Raw genomic sequence first — 27407 nt, 5'->3', positions numbered from 1 at the left:
GAAATCCTGTTGGGTGATTACCAAACTATGTGGGTGAAATCCAGACACACAAATACCCCTAATGCACCTACTTTCCCTCTCCCTGTATCATTTTTATTGATTCTCCATGCACCTTCTTATCTTCATGGTTAGGCCGTGCCTCGTTCCAGGTGTAGCAAAATATGTCAACCTGGATTTGCAAAGGTGGTACCAGAAGGAAAGCCTGTTTGCTGCTATGCTTGTGATCCATGTGCTGAAGGAACCATGTCCAACCAAGAAGGTGGGTGAGAAGGATTACAAGAGAGGAAGCATTTTTGCCCTTTGCAAAAAAAGGAACAAAGAATTGCTTGCCACTCTTTACCTCTTTACACATTCTTATTTCCGGAGGGCAGGTGGTCATGGATGTAAGGGATGCTGAAGCCACTCTTTTCCTCTTCCTCAGATGAAGAACGTTGCACCAAATGCCCAGAAGATCAACATCCAAACAAGGACAGAGATCAATGTGTCTCCAAGATTATCACCTTCCTGGCTTATGAAGACCATCTGGGGATCACCTTAGCTTCCATTGTCCTCTTCTTATCTTCTACAGCAGGCATTGTGTTAGGAATCTTCATTAAATACAAAGAAACCCCAATAGTCAAAGCCAACAACCGGGACCTCTCCTACACCCTGCTCGCCTCCCTTCTGCTTTCCTGTTTGTCCTCCTTCCTCTTCATTGGGCAACCAAGAATAGCGACCTGCCTTCTCCGACAAACGGCCTTCAGCATCATCTTCTCCGTTGCTGTTTCTTCTCTCTTGGCCAAGACCATCACGGTGGTGCTGGCCTTCCTGGCCACAAGGCCAGGGAACAGGGTGAGGAGATGGTTAGGGAAGAGTCTGGCCACCTCCATTGTCATCTCCTGTTCTGGTGTGCAAGTTCTCATCTGCACCATCTGGCTGGGCTCTTCTCCCCCATTCCCAGAGCCCGACATGCACTCCCAGGCGGAAGAGATCATCTTGCAATGCAACGAAGGCTCTGTGGCCATGTTTTATGGTGCCCTCGGCTACCTGGGCTTCCTGGCTGCCATCTGCTTCACGGTGGCGTTCCTAGCCAGGAAGCTGCCCGGCTCCTTCAACGAAGCCAAGCTGATCACCTTCAGCATGCTGGTCTTCTGCAGTGTTTGGGTGTCTTTTGTGCCCACCTACCTGAGCACCAAGGGCAAGTACATGGTGGCCGTGCAGATCTTCTCTATGTTGGCCTCCAGTGCTGGGCTCCTGGGCTGCATCTTCCTCCCCAAGTGCTACGTTATTGTGCTGAGGCCTGAATACAAAGGAGCACCTGGGAACAAGGACCTAAGATGGCATTGGATTCTTACAGTATTCCATGTTGATTCTACCCAGCACTGCAGAAAGGAAACACACACAGTTGTTTTTAGATTAACGTTCCATCGATATAAATCTCTCTTCATTTTGCATAAATCATGAACGATAAAAATGAACCTATAATAACTGCTATGACTACAAGCTCCTTGGACTTAAATCAGGAAGGTGGGAAGAGTGAGGCCAATGTTGGAATATTCTAGAAGAAACATGAAAACAGTCTTAAACAACTTGCTAGGCAATGGAAAATTTCCCCAACAACTGTTGTCCTTATTAGGGCATGTGGGTCTGGGTCAGTGTAAATGAGCAAGTGAATAGGTCAGCATTAGGTCTCTAGCTGGATGGCTAAAAGAAGAAAAGATTATGTTGCTTTATTTGTTTTTATTTATTAGTGACCAGTGTAAATAGAAAAGACTCTGAGAAACAGAACCAAATGGTGTCTATTCCTGTAATGAGAATTTCTCTAAAAGATAGCTGGAATGCTGTGTTGCTACTACTGTAAAGAAGTAAAAGATGCAGGGAAAAAAATTCTGTAAAAGGAACTCTGCTGCAGAAATGAAAACCCAAGAGTAGATGATCACGCACCAGCAAGGTTATGGGCCCAGATCCGAATCTTCCAGATCTGAATGTTCCAGAACCAGATGTCTCAATACTGGATGTTCTAGAGCTACATGATCCAGAGAATCCAGAGTACAGAACTGTGTGAACTCTACATGGGGTGAGCTTTGTGGTTACAGAAAGTCCTGCTTGCTTCAGTTCCAGCCTCTCAGGTTCTTTCTCTTGTCTCCTGGTCTAGAGCAGCTGAAAGAGTTGCAAAGATGGCTCAAGGTCTGCAAAACACTCAACTTTTTTTTAAGAGTGTGTCAGGGACTGGGCAGGGGCGGGGAAGGGAGGGATGGTGGAGACCAACTCCTCAGACTGAACCTTCCAGAGAAGAAGAAGACAGTTCAGGATTACAACAAGGGTTTGAGGAAGATCAAACCTCAGAGGCAGATGGGGGGAAAGTTGGGAAATAATGGGAGAGGAGGAAGAAGAAGAAGAAGAAGAGGGGGGGCAGCTAACAGACACAGTGTCTTTAGAAAGCATTCCAGACCCCCCTCCCAGAACCCGGCAGACATTGAAAGTAGGAGAGCAGAGAGCTCAGAGACAGAGGACACAACTCAGCAACTGTAGTGATGATGCATTGTGGGAGATTGCGGAGGGGGTGGAGACTCACTTGGAGCAAGGCCATTACTCCAAGCAGCTGCGTTTCTAAGCCTCTCTGTGTGAATTATTGAATAAAAGCATTGGAAAGAACTTCCACTTATTTGTTTCTGGCAACCTGCCGTGGGGGATTGGAACCTCGGATGCCTGACATTTCCTGCCCTTTGGCAGGTTTCTGGAGCACCTCCTCAGTTTCCTGTGCATCAATGCAGCTACTATCCCCTGTGCCAGGTGCTCTTCTGTCCGTGATGTCTCCCTCCGCCTCAAGTTCTAGTTGGAACCTTTCCTGAACAGGTCTGCAAGACTCTTAGCAAACACATTCTTGCCAACTGCTGTGAGGCGCAGCCCATCTCTTGCTAGAAGTCCTACCTCAAGGAAGTGGAGTCCTACCAGTGTGGTCTAGTGGTTAAGAGCGGCAGACTCGTAATCTGGGGAACGGGGTTCACTTCCCCGCTCCTCCACATGCAGCTGCTGGGTGACCTTGGGCCAGTCACACTACTCTGAAGTCTCTCAGCCCCACTCACCTCACAGAGTGTTTGTTGTGGGGGAGGAAGGGAAAGGAGAATGTCAGCCGCTTTGAGACTCCTTAGGGTAGTGAAAGGCGGGATATCAAATCCAAACTCTTCTCTTCTTCTTCTTCTACCTGCCGAATTTATCTTAGGGCAATTCTATATTCTTATTCACATTTCTGTCTTCTAAAAGGCGTTCATGGTAGCAAAACACGGCACAATTGTGAAATCAAAACACAGTAACACTAAGAAGAGCTGGCTTGCTGGATTAGGCCAATGGCCCCTCATCATCCTGCACCCTGTGCTCACAGTGGCCAACCGATGCCTCAACTGAAAGTCCTGGCTGGACCTGAGCACAGCGGACTTTTCCCCTGGGGAGGCAGAGCACAGCCATCCTGGCTAGTAGCCTTTTAAAGCTTTAACAACCCCCCAGCCCCGTGAGAAATTGTGAGCAGCTCTGGGGAGGCTCCTGTCCTGCTTGCCACATTTGCAACTGTGAGATACACTGTTGTTCTAGTTCAGCCTTTCTCAACCTGTGGGTCCCCAGATGTTGTTGAACTACAACTCCCATCACCCCTAGGTAGCAAGGCCAGAGCTCAGGGATGATGGGAGTTGTAGTCCAACAACATCGGGGGACCCACAGGTGGAGAACTGCTGTTCTAGTTGGACCCTTGGTCCGATACAGCTGCAGGGCTCTCCTTAGGTCCTTGTGAGCAATGTTCAAACTCCCCCACCCCTCCCAAAGACAAACATTGACCTAGGCCAAACTTTGGAGAAACATATTGCAAACATGTTTTTCTCCAGCTCTGCACCCGCTGCTTGAGCCAGACAAGAGGCTAGAAAGTTATTGAGGTCTGGAACCGTCTTCCACTTATAATGATCATAACCATAGTGATTTCTTCTCCTCAAAGCTCAAGAGATATTGCTGGAGATTGCCTAAGCATCAGAATCCTGTACAGTCATACCTCGGACTGAAGTAGAAGATGAATATTTTCGGGTTGCACTCCACGTTACATCCGGGTTTCGCCACTCACGCATGTGCAGACGCTCAAAATGACATCACACGCATGCGCGGAAGCGGCGAAACGTGACCCGCGCACTCGCAGTTGCATCTTACGTTTACTTCAGGATGCAAACGGGGCTCCGGAACGGATCCCATTCATATCCAGAGATACCACTGTATAGGGAATTTTAAAAATGTTTTCTGCTGTATTGCTTTTATAGATGTTGGAAGCCACCCAGAGTGGCTGCAGCAACCCAGTAAAATGGGTGGGGTATCAATAGTAAAGTTATCATTAGGAAATGGGACATCCCTATTTTCATCGGAGAAATGTTGGAGGGTATGTAATCCCTCCAGGTCTCAGGGGGCCACTGCAGCCCAGTGGGGGGACTCTGGGGAACTGGCTGAACTGGCGTCCTTCAAGTCCAATCCAGACAAGATATAGAGGGAGCTCTTGGAAGAGGGAGTGAATGGCGGTGTTTTCTTTCTTTTTTAGGCTTGCTGGGTGCTGCAATGGCCTGAGGAAGAGACAGCCCCCCCCCCATCTCCTGCAGGGCCCTTGAAAGAAAAACCATGTAAGCTCTTCCTGCCACAATGGCGAAGCCTGCCTCAGTTTCCTTCCCCAAGACCTTTGAGGAACCTGGGGGTGCAGAATGGGGAACCCCAAATAGAGCTTAGGCTCCTGGCAGATGGGGAAAGAAGCATTATATGGTACCATATTTTTTGCTCTATAAGACGCACTTTTTCCCTCCTAAAAAGTAAGGGGAAATGTGTGTGCGTCCTATGGAGTCAATGCAGGCTGCGCAGCTATCCCAGAAGCCAGAACAGCAAGAGGGATCGCTGCGCAGCAATCCCTCTTGCTGTTCTAGCTTCTGGCTTAGCCCCTCAGTCCCTTCCCCCACCTCCCGCAAAAGCCCCCAAGAGCTGAACTCCCTTTAAAGAGCCGCACACACACTCCACGCGGCTCGTGAAAAGGAGCGCTGAGCAGAGCCTGGGATGCATACAGGCTCTGCTCAGTGCTCCCTTTAAAGAATTTTTTTCCCTTGCATTCCCCCTCTAAAAACTAGGTGCGTCTTATGGAGCGAAAAATACGGTATCTTTCTGGAGAAGTTTATGAATCGCCTTGAAGGTCCAGTGCTTGATCCACCATGGAACCACGGGGGTGGGGGCCTAAAAAAAGGAGTGCAGGGAAGTTGAGATTCTCTTGGTCCTCAGAGGACAAACATTGGTGTGTGCAGAGATGAGGGCAGATGACACCATGGAAACCCTGCCGGTATTGGGGCCCCCCTTGCAGGTGGATTGCATGGATCCAGACCCCTGCCAATGGGTCCCAGGAAAGGAGCTCTTTGTGTGGGGTGGGGTCTATTTCCCTTTTCTTCCCCCTTGCCCTTCTGATCACCACACAGCATCTAGACCCCAGGATCCTCTCCCCTTGATCGCTATTCCCGTTCCTTTCCTAAAACCTCCCATTTCTTGAGATGCTGATTTAGCCTGATTGGAAATTTCTGACCCATAGAGCTACGGTGGTAGTGCACCCTCTGCCTTTGTTGGGGTGGGAACAGGACAGGACGACTCTGGTTTGGCTTCCTGCTCTTTGGGCTCCGCTGGGAAATTGCCCTCTGAAGAGGACAAATCTTGGGGTCTGCTACTTAAAGCATTTCCCAACTTTGCCAGAGTCTAGCCCTGCAGATTCCTGGATCGGTCAGAAAACGAGATTTCAACCAAGCCGATGAAGCAGATCTGCAGCCAAAGGCCTAAACCTTTATTTGTTGCAACAAAGGTCTCAACCTTGAAGGCGAGCAAAGAAGCCCAAAACAAAGATTTCATGAGGTTTTTTAAGTTCCCCCAATTTCCCATAATACATTTCACACAGTGTCATCAAAACATCATGGATATGTCACAGAAGAGGAGTGATGTCAGGCAGAAATCTGAGATCCAGACATGCCCTTCTCAATCATACATTGTTACAACATGTATCTCACACAGACAAAGTATTTACATTAGGATTGCCATATCTCAAAAAGTAAAAATCCGGACACAAAAGCTGTTGAGTTTGTTCTGCAAAATCTCAAAAAATGGAAGTTGTGAGCTATTTTTAAGGAAATTTGCCAAAATCTACACTACTGACACGGGTTGCCATATGTCCAAATTTTCCTGGACATTTTAGCAATTTCTGCCCGGACGCTGTTACCAAATACCAATTCTGGCTATCTCCAATAAATTTTGGACATATGGCAGCTCTAACTTACATGTCCCTTTGACCTTCAAACTTGGTTGGCAATTTATTTGTTCAGCCTGGGTCACATTCCACTAAGGAGTTGGGTTTCCCAACAGGCTATGGTGAGTCTGATCTTTCTTCTTCTTCTTTGGCAATCCCTCTTAGATGAGTAAGATGGTCTTCCATGAACATGGTTTTAACAATGAGTCGGTAAGTGACTGTGGAGGCCAATTCTGGATCCACACGTCCTTCCACAGCGGGGACATTGGTTCCCGGGCGGGAGTTGATCCTGGTGAGGGTTTGCCAAACATCCCTTCCTCTTAGCACGCTTCTCCCTTGCATCCTGAGTTTGAGTGTCCTCAAAGTCCATGACAGCTTTGGTAAAGGCTGTTCTCCAACTGGAGCGCTCGCAGCCCAGTGTTTCCCAGTTGTTGGTGTTTATACTACATTTTTAAAGATTTGCCTTGAGAAAAAATAAAAAAATTCCTTCCAGTAGCACCTTAGAGAACAACTAAGTTTGTTATTGGTATGAGCTTTCGTGTGCATGCACACTTCTTTAGATGCATGCACATGAAAGCTCATACCAATAACAAACTTAGTTGGTCTTTAAGGTGCTACTGGAAGGAATTTTTTAATTTTGTTTTGACTATGGCAGACCAACACGGCTACCTACCTGCCTTGAGAGAGTCTTTAAACCTCTTTTGTTAACCACCAGCATTACACTTTCCATTTTTAAGTTCGGGAAAGAGAAGTTGCTTTGGAAGACAATAGCCAGGCATCCGATCAACATGACCAGTCCAACAAAGTTGATGTTGAAGAATCATTGCTTTGACATTGATGATCTTTGCTTCTTCCAGTACACTGGCATTACTTCGCCTGTCTTCCCAAGTGATGTGTAACATTTTTCAGAGACACCGTTGATGGAATCTTTCAGAGTTGGAGATGGCATTTGTAAGTGGTCCATGTTTCACGTGCATACAGTAAGGTTGGTAGTACAACAGCTTTGTAAACAAGCGTTTTGGTTTCCCTGCGAATGTCCCGGTCCTCAAACACTCTGCACTTCAATCGGTAGAAAGCCACACTTGCAGAGCTCAGGTGATGCTGGATTTCAGCCTCAATGTCAGCCCTTGTGGAAAGATAACTGCCAAGTAGGAGAAGTGATTGACATTTTCCAGCGTTACACCATTGAGTTGGATTTGTGGCGCTGCAGGGGGGATATTTTGTGCTTTTGGGTGCAGCACTTTGGTTTTTTGGATGTTGAACGATAGGCCAAGCTTTTTGTAAGCTTCTGCGAAGATATTTAGGATGATTTGGAGGACATCCTCTGAGCGTGCGCACACTATGTTGTCTCGGCATACTGAAACTCCATGATGGAAGTTAATAATAATAATAATGATAATGATAATGATAATGATAATGATAATAATAATAATAATAATAATACCCCCACCCATCTGGCTGGGTTTCCCAAGCCACTCTGGGTGGCTCCCAACAGAATAATAATAATAATAATAATAATAATAATAATAATAATAATAGCAATAAGAGATCAAACATTAAAAACTTCCCTAAACAGGGCTGCCTTGAAAAATTCAGGTAAGTTTATTTCTTTGACATCTGATGGGAGGGCGTTCAGCCTGCTTAGATTAAAGAGCTTTCCATCTGTTTGATATATGATTTCTACTCAAGTGGGAAGTATCCCTTCAACAAAGTGTAGTCTGGTCACTCTGTTGGGACCAGGACACCTGGTTTGGCAACTGGGAGGGGTATCCTGAGTACGCAGTGGTCCATCTCAGAGATTATGGCAAACTGTGAGCCGCTCATGTCATGGTTCTTGGAATGAGGTGAATCGGTCAAATGGGTTTTTGTGTTAATTTATTCGATTTCCCTGTAGACTAATCTTGTACAGTATTGGGTGATATTGTGAACTGGTATTTTCCCTTAGTTCACTTTAGGCCATGGTGGCAATTATCACCTCAGTGGGGAGCCACTTGCCTGGGATTTGCAAGGTCTGGGCTCAGGTTTTGCAGATGCAACGGTTGCAGAGCCTGCTAAAATTAATCTCCAATCGTGGCCACTCTTCTGTAGGCAGATCTCATATGTGATTGGCCAGCTGTCCATTAAATTTTGTTTTATTTAGTTTTCAAAAGGTTACATACTTTACTATCAACAATACTTTTAATTTATCCATTGACCTGCTCTCCCCTCCTCCATGAAGTTCCACGTTTATCCTTTAATGCTGCATATTTTAACTTATAACACTCCTCATGCACAACCTGAGTTATTAGCCTTAATGTCTTTCTACTGTTGCTCATATTTCAAATCCTACTCACGTTTTCATGCAATTATAATGGTTCTTTAGCTATTCTATGAAAGATTTCCTACCCTCAAAGAATGTTTCATCATTTTTATCTTTTAAGTTTTGCTGTTGGCTTTGCCAGTTCTGCATACTCCCATCATTCTAATAAGCCATTCTTCCTTTGTTGGAACAACTTTCTCTTTCCATTTTTGAGCATAAAAATGTATGTCATTGCATACATAAACAAATTTACCAACTGTTTTGGTATATCCTAACAGTTTCTATAATCCCTAAAAGAAAAGTTTTTTTGCAAGTCCACCACATATGGAATGTTCTTTCTGTTGTTTTACATTTCCAACACACACTTGACTTTGTTTTATACATTTTGGCTAATTTATTTGCTGTCGTATACCATCTAGAAATCTTCATATCATTTTCTCTTAGAAGCATAGCAAGCTGTGAATTTCCCACAAAGCCAGTTCTATATTACGTCTTAAGTCTCTTGCCCAATGTATCATTACTGCTTTAACCAAGTCATCCTTGGATTCCCATTCCAAAAGTATTTATACATTTTTGAAATTAACTTCTCATTATCTTCCAATGAACTCCTTTCAAGCCATTCACGATACCTTTCTTAAATATTTTGTTAGCTTGATAATATTGGAAGCAGTCTTGTACTCAGTCCTTGATATCTTCTAGTTTTTTGAGTTTAAAACCAGCATCAGCAAAAGTCAATATATCTCTATAGGTACCCTGTTTCCTTTCCATATGAGTTTCCTTTTGGGTACTTGCTTTGATGGGGGAGAGCCATGACAGTGTTTTCCTTCCCAACAAATTCTCACCCAAACACCATAGAGACCATGGGTAGGCAAACTAAGGCCCGGGGGCCGGATCCAGCCCAATTGCCTTCTAAATCCAGCCTGCAGACGATCCGGGAATCAGTGTGTTTTTACATGAGTAGAATGTGTGCTTTTATTTAAAATGCATCTCTTGAGCTATCTGTGGGGCATAGGAATTAGTTCTTTTTTTCCCTTCAAAATATAGTCCGGCCCCGCACAAGGTCTGAGGGACAGTGGACTGGCCCCCTGCTGAAAAAGTATGCTGACCCCTGATATATACTCTTTCTTATACTATGATTCAAGTCTTTATGAACTTTTATTTCAGCATACCAGTTACACATCATCCAAATCGCCTACTGTATCCTTCCAAATCTAATAGTCTGATATTTTTAGATGTTACCCATTCTGTTAGCCAACACAAACAGGAGGCTTCATAATATAATCTAAGGTATGACAGTGTGAATCCGCATCTTTCTTTACTATCCATCAGTTTTTTATATTTAATTATTGGCTTCTTCCCCTGCCAGATAAATCGCAGATGGGGAGGAATCAGAGTCTCAGTCCTGCTGGCTCTCCTCCTCTCACACCTCGCTCCCGGAGAGTCCTTCATGTTGCTCAGCAAAAGGCCAGACAGGTCCAGAAAAGGAGCTCACCCCCACGTCGCAGTCTCCATCTGTTGGGGAGGGCTCCAGAGTAAGAGGCTGGAGGGGGAAGGCACGACCAGAGGTCAGTTTCCAGCAACATCTCAAGCTGAAGGAGTCAAGCCAGGGAGACCCCACTGTTACTTTCTGTGAATCAAAGTCAATTGCATTCCTAGCCTCCAGCCTTTTCCTGACCTGTGGAGACACGGCATTTCCCTGTCAGCCTTGTGACAATGGGTAAAAATTGTAGGAGATACAACAGTGACCTTACTGTGAGGGTCTCCTATGGACCTCCAAGCCAGACTGAAGACTTGGATGATGCCTTGCAATAGATTACCACATTTGAAAAAGATACAGTAGTCATCTGTTGGAACTCAAATCTGGCCATGAATGGAAGGTCTGACAAATTCCTCTATTGCCTTGCTGATGATTTCATTTCCGAGACGGTGGAAGAAGCAACAAGGGGGTAATCTTTCTCGGACCTGCTCCTCATCAATAGCAAGGAACTGATTGATGAAGTCGAGGTACTTGGAAACTTGGGAAAAAGTGATCATCTCCTGGGTTTCATGATACAGAGTAAAGGGAAAGCGGAGTGTAGTCAGACATCATCATCATCATCATTTTTTATACCCCGTCCATCTGTCTGGGTTTCCCCAGCCACTCTGGGTAGCTTTCAGCAGAATATTAATAAAAAGCAATCAAACATCAAAAACTTCCCTAAACAGGGCTGCCTTCAGATGTCTTCTAAAAGTTCTGTAGTTCTTTATCTCCTTGACATCTGATGGGAGGGCGTTCTACAGGGCAGGGGCCACCACCGAGAAGGCCCTTTGCCTGGTTACCTGTAACCTCACTTCTCGCAGGGAGGGAACCGCCAGAAGGCCCTCGGTGCTGGACGTCAGTGTCCGGGTAGAACGATGGGGGTGGAGACGCTCCTTCAGATATACTGGACCGAGGCCGTTGAGGGCTTTAAAGGTCAGCACCAACACTTTGAATTGTGCTCGGAAATGTACAGGGAACCAATGTAGGTCTTTCAGGACCGGTGTAATATGGTCTTAGCAGCCACTCCCAGTCCCCCGTCTAGTTGTCGCATTCTGGATTAGTTGCAGTTAATGGGACACCTTCAAAGGCAGCCCCATGGAGAGCGCATTGCAGTAGTCCATGCACTCTGGACTTTAAGAATGCCAATTTCAAAAAGCTTAAGGATACTGGGTGAGATCCCATTGTCAGAAATACTCAAAGAGTATAGGAAGTCCAAGATGGATGGGAGTTTCTAAAAGGAGAAATACTGAAGGCCCAAATGCAGACAATTGAAACAAGAAATAAAAGTGGGAGGCATCTAAGGAAACTGGTGTGATTGAATAAGCTTACAGATGAGCTGATATTTAAGAAGGGAATGCATAAGTCGAAATGGAATAAAGGGGAAATCACAAAGGAGGTATGAGTAGCCAGCAGTTCAAGGGTGAAGGTCAGACTGGTGAGATTGACACTGATGTCTGGAAAATATAATTAAACTGTCAGTCTTTGAACACTTAGAAAAGGTGGTGTTATTATTAAGACCCAGCACGGCTTTCTCAAAAAATAAGTCATGCCAGATGAATCTCTTTTCTTTCTTTTTGATAAAGAGTTACAAACTTGGTGGATCAGGGGAATGCTGTGGACATAGTGTATCTTGATTTCATTAAGGTTTTTGACAAAGTCCCCCATGATATTCTTGCGAGGGAACTGTTAAAATGTGGGTTGAACGAGGTAACTGTTAGGTGGATTTGTAACTGTTAGGCTGATCATCCTGGAATAGAGTGACTGGTGGGGTAACACAGGCTTCTGTCCTAGGCCTGTTGTTGTTCAATGTCTTTTTAAATAACTTGGATGAAGAAACTGAGGAGATGCTTATGAAATTTGCTGATGATACCAAATTGTGAGTGATAGCTGATAACACCAGATGGCGACAGCAGTCACGAAATTAAAAGACGCCTGCTCCTTGGGAGAAAGGCGATGGCAAACCTAGACAGCATCTTAAAAAGCAGAGACATCACCTTGCCAACAAAGGTCCGTATAGTTAAAGCTATGGTTTTTCCAGTAGTGATGTATGGAAGTGAGAGCTGGACCATCAAGAAGGCTGATCACCGAAGAATTGATGCTTTTGAATTATGGTGCTGGAGAAGACTCTTGAGAGTCCCATGGACTGCACGAAGATCAAACGTATCCATTCTTAGGGAAATCAGCCCTGAGTGCTCACTGGAAGGACAGTTCCTGAAACTGAGGCTCCAAGACTTTGGCCACCTCCTAAGAAGACTCCCTGGAAAAGACCCTGATGTTGGGAAAGATTGAGGGCACAAGGAGAAGGGGACGACAGAGGATGAGATGGTTGGACAGTGTTCTCGAAGCTACCAGCATGAGGGAGGCAGTGGAAGACAGGAGTGCCTGGCGTGCTCTGGTCCAGGGGGTCATGAAGAGGTGGACACGACTAAACGACTAAACAACAACAACAAGCTGATAACACAAAAGACAGTACTCAGATTCAAAATTACCTTAACAGATTGGAGAATTGGGACCAAGCTAACAAAATAAATTTCAAGAAGGATCAATGTAAGGTTCTGTACTTTGGCAGGAAGAACCAGATGCAGAAATATAAGACGGGGGACACCTGGCTTACAAGCAGTACAGGATCTAGGGTTCTTGGTGAACCACAAGCTTAATGTGAGTCAACAGGGTGATGCAGCAGCAAAAAAGATTAACACTATTCTACACTGCATCAGTCGAGATCTACTGTCCAGATCAAGGGAAGCCCCACTCTATTCTGCCTTGGTCAGACCACACCTGGAATGTTGTGTTCAATTCTGGGCACCATGATTTAAGAAGGATGTTGACAAACTGGAAGGCGTGCAGAGGGCAACCAAGATGATGAACGGTTTGGAACGAAGTCTTACGAGGAATGGTTGAAGAAACTCGGTATGTTTAGCCTGGAAAAGAGGAGAGTGAGAGCAGATATGATAGCCATCTTCCAATATCTACAGGGCTATCTAATGGGAAATGGCTTGTTTTCTCCTGCTCTGGAGGGTAGGACTCAAACCAATGGCTTCAAGTTACAAGAAAGTTCTTCCTGGTGTCAAAATCTCCTTCCTTATATCTTTGGGTCGAACCCTGTGGAGCAAGAGAAAACAAGGAGCACCACCAATTTGCAACTTGGAGGCTTTTGAAGTGGAAGTATATGAATTGCTTGCCAACGTCTTCCCAGCATCAATAGCAACCTCATCACGGTTTCCAAATTGCTATTGACCCTCCTCCCAGAAGTGTCATGGAAAAGCTATTCAACATCTATGCCAATGACTTGTACCTTGCGTATATAGTATGAAGAAATATTGGCCCTGAAGGTGGGCTCCATGGAACTGAGCCAAGGCTGACATATTTGCTGGGATGCCGGAGGACAAGAACACTGCTGCAATCCTCAACTGCATACTAATGAAAGTTTCTTAGAATTAATTTCATACACAGCCATCGTTGGTTTCCTCCCTGCTGTGAGTTATCTGGTGAGCAGTGAGATGCGACTTCCGACGGAAGCTCTTTCCACATTCCAAGCACTGGTACGGTTTCTCCCCTGTATGAATTCTTTGATGGGAAGTGAGACTTTGCTTCCAGGCGAATCTCTTTCCACACTCTTGGCACTGAAATGGTTTCTCCCCGCCATGAATACGTTGATGACTATTGAATCCTGTGCTTGTATTAAAACTCTTTCCACATTCGAGGCATTGATATGGTTTCTCTCCGGTATGAATGGTTTGATGGCAAGCAAGATGGTGACTGCGATTGAAGCTCTTTCCACATTCCGAACACTGATAGGGCTTCTCCCCTGTATGAATTCTTTGATGGGAAGTGAGTTGATTGCTCTGACTGAAGCTCTTTTCACAAACGGAGCACTGGTAGGGTCTCCCCCCTGTATGAATTCTTTGATGGGAAGTGAGATGGCTGCTCTGACTGAAGGTCTTTTCGCAAACTGAGCACTGATAGGGTTTCTCCCCTGTATGAATTCTTTGATGGAAAGAGAGTCCGGTGCTGTGACTGAAGCTCTTTCCACATTCCAGGCACTGATACGGTTTCTCTCCTGTATGAATTCTTTGATGGGTAATGAGACTTTGCTTCCAGGTGAAGGTCCTTCCACATTCCAAGCATTTAAACAATTCGTCCCTGCTGTGAGTTCTCTGATGGTCAGAGAGAGTGGCGCTGCGATTGAAGCTCTTTCCACATTCCAAGCACTTGTAGGGTTTCTCCCCTGTATGGATTATCTGATGGGCAGCGAGATTGGACCTCTGACCGAAGCTCTTTCCACATTCCACGCACTGATATGGTTTCCCCCCTGTATGGATTCTTTGGTGGGAAAGAAGATGGGCTTTCTGACCAAAGTTCTTCCCACATTCCAAACACTGATATGGTTTCTCCCCAGTATGAATTCTTTGATGGGCAGTGAGATGGCCACTTTGACTGAAGCTCTTTCCACATACCAAGCACTGATAAGGTTTCTCCCCTGTATGAATTATTTGATGGGCAGTGAGATGGGTGCTGTGACTGAAGCTCTTTCCACATTCCAAGCACTGATACGGTCTCTCTCCTGTATGAATTCTTTGATGGGCAGTGAGATGGGAACTCTGACTGAAGTTCTTTCCACATGCTGAACACTGATACGATTTCTCCCCTGTATGAATTCTTTGATGGGCAACGAGGTGGGCACACTGACCAAAGCTCTTTCCACATTCCAAGCACTGATATGGTTTCTCCCCGGTATGAATTCTTTGATGGGAAGTGAGATGGTGGCTGTGACTGAAGCTCTTTCCACACTGAAAGCACTGGTAGGGTTTATTCTGAATGAGATTTTGATGGGAAGTGGAATCGGAGCTCTGACTGAAGCTGACTTCACACTCTGAATATTGATATGGCTCCTCCACTGTGTGGACTTTGTCATCGTCTTCCTTGTTCTTAATTTCTAATTCATCACCACCTGCAACGAAGAGAGAAATGGATTAGAACCTCAGGAAGACACGGAGCCCTGAACTTCCGGTTTACCGCGTAATGGTGATGGATGGCGATTTCGCTTTCTCCTAAGCAGCTCACTTGCTGCGAGAATATTGGGAAATGCACTGGGGCACTGTGCATCCCATAAACACCCAAAGGATTTATTTGGGTTCCGAAGGGTCCAGCAGCATTGGGTGCGAGGTCTGTCTCCTGTTTCTCAGCTCTGAAAGAAGTCAGGGTTGGGCTGAGATTGAGCCACAGACACAAGGCAGCAGCAAAACTCTGGTGAGAAGCCTTGAGCTCCATGCAGCAGCGGTAAATCTTCCATAAAATGGTAAAAGCCAAAGATGTTTTAATTTGATTGGGCATAATTTTTTAAAAATCAGAATTACTTTGGCACAAGGTTGGAGTGTAAATAGAGGTCTGCTCCGGCTGTGGGGTTTTGATCTGCATAGGACTAATTTGTGGGGGGAAACGGACTTTGGAATATAATGCATAACTGCTAAAGACTAAATTAAGAACTTGAATTTATTTTTTTAGGAGGTTGTGAGGCTTGGATCAGTTTATTTTTATGTGTGTTGGAAACTGCCCAGAGTGGTTGGGCCAACCACTTATTATTATTATTACTATGACTATTATTATGACTATTATTATTACTATTAAATGTTAGGAAGAATATCAACCATAAATATGAACGTGCTACCAAAAATGTTATTTTTATTTCAAACAATTCCAATGATCGGCAACACAGGATGCTTCAAGGAATGACCAAGAGATATTATGAGAATTATCTGGCAGGGGAGGAAACCAAGAACGAAATATAAATTACTAGTGGATTTGAAGGAGAGTGTTGGATTCTCCCTGCCAGATTTAAGATTATATTATGAGGCATCCTGTCTTTGCTGGTTGAAGGAATGGTTGACATTGCACTCAGGTTTTGGATTTAGAAGGGCAGGATAGCAGATATGGCTGGCACCTCATGAGAAGAGAAGACTCTCTGGAAAAGACCCTGATGTTGGGAAAGATGGAGGGCACAAGGAGAAGGGGATGACAGAGGACGAGTTGGTGGGACAGTGTTCTCGAAGCTACAAACATGAGTCTGACCAAACTGCGGGAGGCAGTGGAAGACAGGAGTGCCTGGTGTGCTCTGGTCCAGGGGGTCACGAAGAGGCAGACACGAATAAACGACTAAACAACAAACAATCTGTATGTCTGTGAATTTTTGAAAAACTGAAAAATAAAAATTATAAAAAATACAATTTAAAAAGAGGAAAACATGGAGCCCCATATCACTGAACGATGCTTATTAACATGAATTGTGATAGAGAAAGAACAAAGGAGTTAGATGCAGAGTCTTTCTAGAGGGTTGACGGCCTTTGTTGACTGGCATTAACAGTCGTCTCTATGGGAAACTGAGATTTGAAAAGCCTGGCTCTTATCTGGGATGGATTTTGTTTGGCCCAGTCATGGAATCCAAGCCATCTCCAATATCAGTCATGTCTTTGGCCAATCAAAAACTGGCAGAAGAAGAAACAAACCAGAAAACCAGACAGAAGCTGCTTCAAGTTCCCTCACCACCCTGAAGCCTATCTTTAAAAAGGCCTGGGCAGTACAGACCAGCCTGATCATGGTTTAAAAAGGCAAAACTGGAGGAAGAAGATGCACAGACCAAAGAATGGATACCCCTCCATTCAAGGTTTGATGTGGGGGTGTCAGCCTCTCAGATTTGAACAGGGGGCACTGTGGAGCTGCAGCAAAATCTGGGATATGTATGGAATTTCAAAGCGGGTATTGTGATCCATCAGGGGGCCTTACCCAGAGAGTCCAGGATCCCATGATGTTCCTCCATGACTTCCTCATGCAGAGCTCTCTGGTCAGGATCCAGCAACGCCCATTCCTCCTCTGTGAAATGGACAGCTACGTCTTCAAAGCACACCGGACCCTTTGAGGAAAAGGAAAAGGATCTTCCTCTTAGGCAGCACACCGATTATCGACTACATGTGGCTGTTTTCTGCCTGATCATTGCTTTGTTGTTTTCATGGGATTGATTCACATTTCAATTATGCTTAATGTCTTAGGGCAGGGGTCGGCAAGGTTTATCGGCCAGGGGCTGGATCACACCCACAGAGATCGTCCGTGAGCTGGACTGGCGCAGCCCGACGCCGGAAATCACGTCTGCACATGCCCAGACGCCCAAAATCGTGCCTGCGCAGAAGCAATTTTGGGCGTCTGGACATGCGCGGACGTGATTTTCAGCATCTGCGCGTGTGCAGACGCAATTTCTGGTGTGCTGCGCCGGATTAGTGCAGAGCGCAGGGGACTCGCCAAGAGGCAGCTCCGTTCAGGGGCGGCTCGTGGGCCGGTAAAACAGTCTTCATGAGCCGCATCCGGCCCATGGGCTGCATGTTGCCGACCCCTGTCTTAGAATTATAAAATCATAAGAGTTGGAAGCGACCCCCCAAGGGTCCTCTAGTCCACCCCCTGCAAATGCACAAATCTCAGCTAGAGCATCACTGACAGATGGCCACCCAACCTCTGCTGAAAAACCTCCCGAGGGAGAGCAGTCCACTGTCCAACAGCTCTTGCTGTCTTAATGGAATTCATTTATTGTGTGTTTTAATGATGGGTATTAACCTTTGTGTAAATGGGTGGAACTCCACATTGACTTCTTCAAATCATTCTGCCTGCAGAAGCATTGCTAGGCGGAAAGATCCCCTCTGTTTTTGGAAGGGGGGGACCCTCCCGATTCCCTAAAGCCAACTTCCAAGGAATCACGGGGACATAGGGAGAGGGAGGATAGCGGGGGAAGCCCCGTGAGAGGAATCTGGAATCCCAATTCTCTTCCTTATTCTCAGCACAGAAACCTTCTCAAATGGCGTTTTCCTCCTTCATTGGGGGCATTTTTGACAGAAGCCAAGAGGAGGAGAGAGATTCGTTCCCCCATCAGCCCCCCCCCCTCGGCCTCTTTCCCCGCAAGACTCCTTCCCACTACCTGATCTGTTTCCACAGCCGCTGCTTCCTCTCTGCTGCCATGAGAAGATGGACTTGGCGGTCTTGCTGGCATCCTTCTGTCACCTGCGAGAGAGCAAGGTAAGTGGAGAGCCCTGAATCTGTGTCTCTCTCACTTCAGATGCACCTTAGAAAAAGTCTCCCTTGTTGAGTGCATTTTGACGTTTGCACCCACTTCATATTTTAGTTGGGCAAAACTAGCTCTCGCCTCCTTTGGGCTCTTGGTCCCAAGCGTCTTCCACAAAAAGATTAAAAGAACCCACAGATTAGTTTCAAAAGCCACAGAATGTGACCAAACCGGGGGGCTGGGACACCCTGATTTCTCCTTACCCAATGGCCTCTCTCTGTTGTCAGATGGAGTCCTCTCTGCCTCAGATGAGTCCTTTCCCTGAAAGAGCAACAAGGGTTCAAAACAGAGAACGGGGAGAAAGATTAGAAAAGGAACAGCAGAGGCAAAATCTTTTAGGGGTGCCCAATAACACTCATTGGATGCTTTCCAAAAAATGGATGAGCCAATAGTAGAGAGTGTTGCGATGTTCTCCCTCCTGTTTGGAGCCCCTTGACAGCATCCAGTAGACAGTCTCTCTCACCTGCTTCTCCACCTGCTTCCTCTCCTCTGCCTGACTCAGGAGGAAACCTTCGGCCAGGGCCACCGCCTGGGAACTGGTCTCCGCTCCACATTCCCTCACCCAGCTCTCCATCTCCAGAGGAAGGACAGCCAGGAACTGCTCCAAGATCACCAGGTCCAGCATCTCAGCTTTTGTGTGCCTTTCTGGCTTCAGCCACTGATGGTAAAGGCGGTAGAGTCTTTTGCAAACTTCTTGGGGTCCTTCTGTCTCCTGGTAGCAGAACTGCCTGAACTGCTGGCTCTGGAAATCTGAGCTGTGGGGGTCCTCCTCATCCAGGATCTTCTGCACTGAGGTTTTCCAGAATCCCCCATTTTGGATGGCCTGGCCTCTTCCTGCTCCAGGGCCAGCTGAGTCTGGCTCACCCATGAAGCCTCCAAGAGATCGGAAGGAATCCCTTTCGTCTTCTGCCAAGTTCTGCTTGTCCAAAGGAGAGGCGCTACCAAATCCTACAAAGCAAATACACTGTTCTGTTATAAAATCGGTACATGGTCAGGAGAAGAAAAGCGTTCTCTCAAGAAGAATGGATGAGTCTTGAGGAACCAGGGCTGGACTGCACCACAGCCAAGAAGAGGAGGAGGAGGAAGAGGAGGAGGAGGAGGAAACTTAGAAGGGAATTTATAATGCAAAACGTAGAGGCAACTGAAGGGATTTCTGTGAGGTGACACAGCCTCGTTGCTCCTGCTTTCAGTGTTTTCAATCAGTGAATGAAGTCAGAACAGTGACTGACGAGTTAGACATTTGCACCGATTGTGCTCTCCCTCCCACCCCACCCCCCACCCCACTCCAAGGACCATTTCTTTCCTGCTTCTGTCTCATTTCCTCGCACTTGGAATCCCCAACATTCTCAATATACACTACTGGGGTGAGGCCTCTTTTTCTTTATTCTGAGAGCTATATATTCAATATTTGGCCAGCCCCCTGAGGGCCAAGTGGGCGGGGCCAAAGGACAACGCTCCAAAGCAAGTACAGCAGGAGTCGCCTTCCTTTACTGGCAACCAAATTGGCTTTAGCATAATAACCAAATTATTATGCTCTTCTAGTGATCTACAAATGACACGAGAAGACTCAGTCTATTTATTGGTATGCTTTATTCGTCTTATGACCCTTGTTTATAAAACCCAGTAAAAAGTGTGTGGGGGTTTTCCGAAAAGAAAAAGAGAAGACAGACCCCCCCCCCAGGCCACATCTGCCCTGCATCTGCAAAGCAGGATCCACTCGCTTTAACGAGCCACGTAATTCCTCCAAAGAATTCAGGAATTGTAGCTCGTTAAGGATGCAAACAAGGGACGCAGGTGGCGCTGTGGTCTAAACCACTGAGCCTCCTGGGCTTGCTGATCAGAAGGTTGGCGGTTCGAATCTCCTGCTGCTCCGTCCCTGCTCCTGCCAACCTAGCAGTTCGAAAGCACGTCAAAGTGCAATTAGATGAATAGGTACCGCTCTGGCAGGAAGGTAAACGGCCTTTCCCTGTGCTGCTCTGGTTCGCCAGAAGCGGCTTAGTCCTGCTGGCCACATGACCCGGAAGCTGTATGCCGGCTCCCTTGGCCAATAAAGTGAGATGAGCGCCGAAACCCCAGAGTTGGTCATGACTGCAGCTAATGGTCAGGGGTCCCTTTACCTTTACCTAAGGATGCAAACAACTCCGGGAGAAATCCCCCCCCCCCGAGTGGGTGAGCAATCCATCCTCCTTGTCAGGGAACTCTGGGCAGAGGGGGCTGGTGGGAGAGGGTCTCCCAGTAACTTAGCACCGGGCGGGGGCTGCCTCTCCACCCCCACCCCCCGCAGTACAGCTTTGCTTCCTTCCCACCAGGGCCTCCCCTTGGATGGTGAGGCCTCCAGGGGTTCTCAGAGGGGCTTTCTGCTCACTTTCAGAAGATCCTCTGGACACCTGCCAGGCTGCATGTCTGAACAGGAGCAGGTGCACCAGCCATTCACATTTCAGTTGTGCAAAATTACATCTCACGGGATTCCTCTGGGCTCTTGGCCCCCAGGGCCTTCCCACCAAAGAGTAATCCAAATCCACAGAATGCGACCAAATGGAGAGAGAAAACCTCCTTCCTCCTTACCAAGTGGCCTCTCTCTGGCGTCCAATGGAGTATTCTCTGCCTCAGAGGAATCCAGGCCCAATTCTGCAAACAGATCCTTTCCCTGAAAGAGAAACAAGGATGCAAAACAGAGAACAGGGAGAAAGATGAGAAAAGGAATGGCAGAGGCAAGCACTTTAGAGTTATCAGATATCATTCCTTGGATGCTTTCCAAAAAATTAGTAGAGGATTTCGGGATACTCTCCCTCCTTTTCAGACCCCCTTTGGAGTATCCAGAGGAAAGTCTCTCTCACCTGCTTTCTCTCTGCCTGCTTCCTCTCCTCTGCCTGACTCAGGAGGAATCCTTCAGCCAGGGCCACTGCCTGGGAACTGGTCTCCGCTCCACATTCCCTCACCCAGCTCTCCATCTCCGGTGGAAGGACAGCCAGGAACTGCTCCAAGATCACCAGGTCCAGCATCTGATCTTTCGTATACCTTTCTGGCTTCAGCCACTGACAGTCAAGGCAGTAGAGGCGGCTGCAAACCTCTCGAGGTCCTTTGGTCTCCTGGTAGCAGAACTGCCTGAACTTTTGTCTCTGCGCATCTGAACTGAAGGTGTCCTCCTCACCCAGGATCTTCTTCACAGAGTTTTCCCAGATTCCCCCACTGCTCCCAGTGTTGATGACATGGCCCCTTCCTGCTTCTGAGCCAGATGAGTCTTGCTCATCCATCCTGGCTCTCAGGAAGTCTCCAAGATGTCAGAAGGAAGCCCTTGTTCTTCTGCCCAGTTCTGTCTGTCCTAAGTAGAGGCGTCTGCAAATCCTACAAAGCAAATACATGTGAAATTGAAACACGGTCAGGAGAAAAAAGAGATTCTTTGAGCAAGCGTGGATGAGTCTCGCTAGGAACCAGGGCTGGGCTGCAGCACAACCCAGACTCTGAGCTTTCCTTCTTAAAAAGGGAGAAGCCAGCATCCAGCTCTCTTAGAAGGAAAGTTACTATGCAAAATGTGCAGCAAACATAGGGAATTTCTGTCAGATGAATCCGCCTGGTTGCTCCTGCCTTTCAGTGTTTTCTGTCAATGAAAGAGGTCAGAACTGTGATTGACAAGCGGGTCATTTGTACAGGATGTACAGGACACTAGGCATTAGGCTAGAGTGGGGTCCTAACCCTGGAGTCCTCAAGGGTTGCTCTCCCTCCCATTCCCACTTGGGGGCTCATTTCTTTTCTTTTCTTTTAAATATATATCTTTATTGTTTTAAAACAGATGCATTTATGCCAGGAAAGCAAACAAACCAACAATCAAATAAACAAACTATAAATTGACAGACAGTAGCAATATATGAAACAACACAATTCTTATAACTAACATCCTTTGCACTCCCAATGATGTGAACGATAGTAAAGCTTGTAAAACAAGAAATTAAAAATGACTTCCAATTAGACTCGCTGTACTTTATCTGTTGATTATCTTATACCGCACAGTTACATATTTCTTATGTAGTTTCTGTTAACTTCCCTACAAACTTATATTTATACAATGCAAGCTTCAGTCTAATTCTGCCAAGAAGTTTCCTTTTATACCGTAATTTTTTGAAGTATTCTTTAAAAATTCTCCAATCCTTAGAGACTATTTGTTTTGTTTGGCCTCTTCTCCTTCCTGTCGTCTTTGCCAGCTGCAGGTATTCTACCATTAGGATTTGCCAATCCGCCGTGTTATGTATTGCTGTATTCTTCCAATTTCTTCCTACTAAGATTCTGGCCACTGTTATCCCATACATGAACAAAGTTCTTTTCAATTTCCCTATTTCTTTTGGCAATATACTTAATAGAAATATTTCTGGCATTTTTTAAAATGTAAATTTGAATAATTTTTTAAGTTCTTCGTATATATTATTCCAAAATACGCAGATGTCTGTACACTTCTACCACATATGCAAGTAAGACCCAATTTCTCTATTACATCTCCAACATATAGGTGATCTATTCTTGTACCTTTTAGCAAGTTTTTCTGGAGTTTGGTGCCATCTGTACATCATCTTCGTTATATTCTCCCTGAGATTATAACAGGCCGTAAATTTTATATCTCCCCCCCCCCCATAATTTTACCCATTGTTCCATGTAAATATAATAACCCAGGTCTTGGGCCCATCTCACCATTACTGCTTTCACTTCTTCTTCCTTTACCTCCCATTCTAATAGTAGATCATATATCTGTGAGATGTCTCTTCCTTTACTTGGCATCAATTCTTTTTCAAATTTTGATGTTTCTTTTGTAAGACCTGTTTATTTATCCATGATCAATCTTTGATGTATTTGAAAATATTGCAGCCAATCCGTCAGATACCCCTTAATTTCTTCATGTTTTTTCAACGTGGGCTCGTCCTGCTGTCCTCCTAATAATAATAACAACCGGTATGTGGGCCATTCTCCTTCCATATTCTTTTTCTTAACTGCCAATGCTTCTGCAGGTGAGATCCACAGGGGGATCTTGAAGGCTCATTTCTTTCCTGCTTCCGTCTCATTTTCTAGCCCTGGGAATCTCCAGCACATTCAAGACACACTACTGGGGTGGCATCCCTACTCTGAGGGCCAGATAACAAGCCCCCGAGGGCCAGGCCAAAAAGCGAGCGCAGAAGGGGCTCACATTCCCACTGGGGTTGCAAGTGCCCATTCCAGCTCCGGCTCCTTTGCCAGCCAGTCCCCTTGGCTGGGCTCCCTTTCTTTATGAAGGGCATGTCTTTCCCATCTTTTTCTCCAAGGAGCATCCAAGGGTCTCCCCCTCCTCACTGAATCCCACCCCCATTACAACCCTTGAGAACACATTTAATTCCTGTTTTAAAACAGCAGCATTGGTTGTCCCTTCATTTCCAGGTCCAATTCAAAGTGCTCACAGGAGTATAATATAATAATAGGAGTTTATTATTTACACCCCACGCATCTAGCTGGGTTTCCCCAGCCCCTCTGGGAGGCTCCCAACCAAATATTAAAAACACAATAAAGCATTAAACATTAAAAACTGCCCTGCTGTTTGGCAGGGCAAGAAGCCTCGAGTAAAATTTAAGATATTGACTGATGCCAAAGAAGGAGGTGGATTTGCCCTGCCAGACCTTAAACTTTGTTGTGAACCAGCTGCTTTTTGCTGGCTGAGAGAATGGCTGCTTCTTGAAAACACTGAAGTGTTGGATAATGGCAGATGAAGTTGATGGACTATATGGAATTGGCGGAAATGACTGGCAAAATCCGAGACCAGGGAGAAGAGTCGGTGGAAGAAGATTGGAAAAAGTTTAAAGACTATTTACAGAAATACTGTAAAATTAATGAATGTTAGAAGAATGTTGGAATGAAGTTATATGGCTTTAGTAGAAATGTTATAAGGAATTAAGTATAAATAGATTAATAGAATATTAAAGGAAAAAATAAGGCTAGAATGTGTTAAGATAATTGTAGGATAGAAAACAGAGGAAGATGGAAAGGAATTGCTGAAACAATTAACAGAAGTGGAATACAAAAAGGGAGGTGTGAGGAGGTCGTTGAAATAAGTGAATGAAAGATTGAAAATGTTTGAGGTGTTTTAAACTGTTTTTGTTTGTTTTTGTTCTGTTTTGTTAGTTTAATGAGTTAGTGTTATGTAGTGTTTTTGTATTGTACTCTATTGTTCTCTTTTTTTTGTAGTGTTTAAATGGTTGGAAAAGTAATAAATATTATTTTTTTTAAAAAAAAACATTAAAAACTGCCCTGAACAGAGAGGGGTTCACTTAGCCCCCCCCCCCAATATGTGAAGAACCACCTTCTTCCCTACAGACCCTCTGGGCTGAGAAATTTGGCGGGGGGGGGGGGCCTCTTGGTAGCTTCACCCCCTTGAGAGTCTTGGGTGGGGGTGGCCCAAGAGAGGGCATCTTGGGGGCAGACCCCCCTTGGGGGATTCCCTCCCCACACAGGCATCTCCCCCTCTTTCCCAAGGCCTCTGACAATGGAGGACCCAGCCTATTCCTGTGATTGTTATTTGTTTTGACTTTTAAAAATATTTTAAAATGGTTGCAATCTGCTATGGAACAGTGGTAATAGTAGTAAAAATACCAACAGTAATAATAATAACACAAAGCCTCAAGCATGGAAGAAAATAAATAAAGCCCCAGGTGTTTGGTTATGCAATGCTCAGTGTTATCTGTGAATTGCTCTGTCCTGTTGGCCCTTTCTCTGCTTTTGCTTAAACATATTCATGAACCAGGAACTCAGACACTGACCTCTAATAATGAACTATATGTTGCAGATATTCCCATAAACCTATTGTGCTATTTTTGTGATGTACAAATGACAAGATTTCTTTGTATCCTTCATTTGTCATTATTCCCATGAACCTTGCAATAAAACTCAATTAAGTTATTCCAAAAAGACAACACACATTCCCAGCCCCCCCCCCCGCACTGCATCTGTAAAGCAGGATGAGACCCCTTTAAAGAGTCCATAGAATCCCAGAAACCATAGTTTGTAAAGGGTGCTGAGCGTTGCTGGGAGAGGTTCCCTTGGAGTGGCTGGGCAACCGTCCTCCTTGCCAGGGAACTCAGGAATTACAGCTGGTGGGAAGAGGGTCTCCCAGTAACTCTCAGCACTGGGAGGGGGGGGCTGCCCCTTTCACCCCCATCCCTCCCAAGTTTCCCTCCCTTCCCAGCAGGGCTTGGATTCCTTGGGTGCGGAGACCTCTGGTGGTTCTCTGTTCAGGGCTTCCTGGTCAGTCTCAGAAGATCATTTGGACACCTCAGAGGCTGCACCTGGGTCACCCAGGAGTCTGGATAAGACCCCTGCCTGATGAACGGGTGGTGGGGAAAGCCTTCCTTCTAACTGGAGGACAAGGGAGGGTTTGCTTGCAACCAGAGGAACTCAGCATCAGAACATGAGCCCTGCAGGATCAGGCCAAAGGGCCCCCCTCTTGAGTGCCCCTCCTGTTCTTACAGGGGCCTCTTCTGGGAAGCCCCCCCACAGGACTGGAGTGCAAGAGCCCCCCTCTCCCCCCGCGCTTCCTTCCCAGCCCCTGGCAGAGCCTGGCCCTTGTGCCTAACAGACCCCCAAGTCGCCCTTTCCCCCTCCATCTCCCTGCCTCCGGTGGGAGGGAGTTCCAAAGGTTTAACTCTGCCCTAAAGGAAGAAGCTCTTTCTGTTCTCCATCTTCCAACAGCCTTTCTCGACTGACTGCACAGGGGTTTTTTATTCTTGCATATATTTTATGTCCAGCTGTTTCTCTCCGGCTTCAAATGCCGTTCATAAACGTGACAGATGCCAATTAATAATAATAATAATAATAATAATAATAATAATAATAATAATAATAATAATTTATTTATACCCCGCCCATCTGGCTGAGTTTCCCCAGCCTATTTCTGAATGGGCTTCCTTTGCCTGCCGTTATTTCGCCCCCCCCCCCCAAGATCCCTCCCCAAAGGGCCAGAAGCAGCCTCTTTCTCCGTTCCCAGGAAGACGAGGCTGGCCGATCTGCTGCAGATCTGCTGCTCCCTGACTTGGGGGGGGTCTCCCCCTGCATGAGATGGACGCCCCCCCCTGGCCTTGCATCTTCCCCAGGGACCCCCCTCCCTTCTCCCCAATGCACCCAAGGGGGGAGCAGAGACAAGACTCACCGGATCCCAGGAGGCGCCTCCTTTGCAGAGGAGACAAACCAACGCCCCCCCCCCCTTTGCAAAAAAGGGACTTGGCTGGGAGGGAGGGGCTGTTGCTTTGGAGGACCTGACCCCCCCCCACCCCGCCTTGACTTCCTGTCCCCTCTAGGAAGGCAGCTCCGTTCCTCTTAACCCTTGCCAAGCCGTGCGCCCTCAGCTCACCCTCCTCTCCCTCCCGGGCGCACAGCAAGAGAAGGGCATTCATTTGGGGTCAAGAGAAAGACTTTCAACCAGCTCAGCATCCCTGGGCATCAAATTATGCCAACGACAGGAATAATCATCCATGTAAAAACTTCAGATTACACACCCCCCGGCCCCCTTGGCAGCAGCTCCTCGTGCCAAGCAGAGGTGGTGAAGCTGCGTGCCCAGTTCAGCTGGGTGCCAAGGGCAGGCGGCTGAGGATGCTTGGAGAGGGAGAAGAAGCATCCACTCTCATCCTCTCACCTGCCCCAGGAAACACCTGCCCCGGGTTACCTGGCAGCTTCCCCCTACCTGGAACCCCCGGGGAAAAGACCAAACGCTTAAACCCAGAAACAATGACAATGCACAGCGAAGGGCCGCTCCAGAGCATGTGCAGAGTGCGGAGCCTTTTCACCCACCCCTCGATCACCACCGGCCCAGCGGGTGGGGCGCCAGGTGCCCTCCTGGTAGCTGGGCTCCAGCCGCCATCCCATCCCTGGAGTTGGGAATCTGCAGCAGGGGGAGGGCGCCCGGTTGGGCAAGGCTGTCCAGCTTTGCCCAGCAGCCACGCGAAGGCACTTTGCCCACGCCTAGAGGCACTCTCTTCCCGCTCCTGAGCCACAGTCGCTGCTGCCCGGCGCAGGATGGCACCTGCTCTTGCGCTTGCCCCCTCCTGCTGTCCGAAGCAGCGGGTTGGACTAGATGACCCCCGGGGGTCCCTTCCAAGCCGGCGCTTCTGCAGACTCCCCCCTGCAGCCCCGGGCGCGCCTTTCTGCCCGCGCTCTTGCGCACGGAGCGGCGCCAGCCGGGAACTGCAGTCCGTCTGCGGGCACGAGCGGGGAGGCG

General features: G+C 46.7%; 2 protein-coding genes across 2 annotated transcripts; one reads left to right on the top strand and one right to left on the bottom strand.

Annotated features, from left to right (window-relative positions):
- The first annotated feature begins 341 nt into the window (after positions 1-341).
- LOC144324928 (vomeronasal type-2 receptor 26-like) lies at positions 342-2815 on the top strand. Its single transcript, XM_077916241.1, has 2 exons — positions 342-1319; positions 2713-2815. Exons 1-2 carry the CDS (start codon positions 391-393, stop codon positions 2813-2815), a joined length of 1032 nt encoding a protein of 343 aa, XP_077772367.1. The 5' UTR covers positions 342-390.
- Positions 2816-5780: 2965 nt separating this feature from the next.
- LOC114607278 (uncharacterized) lies at positions 5781-19153 on the bottom strand. Its single transcript, XM_028750326.2, has 5 exons — positions 18651-19153; positions 18391-18448; positions 18044-18126; positions 16867-16993; positions 5781-15037 (listed from the first exon to the last, which is right to left on the bottom strand). Exons 1-5 carry the CDS (start codon positions 19053-19055, stop codon positions 13530-13532), a joined length of 2181 nt encoding a protein of 726 aa, XP_028606159.2. The 5' UTR covers positions 19056-19153; the 3' UTR covers positions 5781-13529.
- Positions 19154-27407: the final 8254 nt, after the last annotated feature.

This window comes from Podarcis muralis, chromosome 12 (genome assembly GCF_964188315.1).
Source record: "Podarcis muralis chromosome 12, rPodMur119.hap1.1, whole genome shotgun sequence".
NCBI classification, from domain to species: domain Eukaryota; kingdom Metazoa; phylum Chordata; class Lepidosauria; order Squamata; family Lacertidae; genus Podarcis; species Podarcis muralis.
Note: the sequence above shows the minus strand (reverse complement) of the source record. Positions and strands in the feature narration are given on the sequence as shown.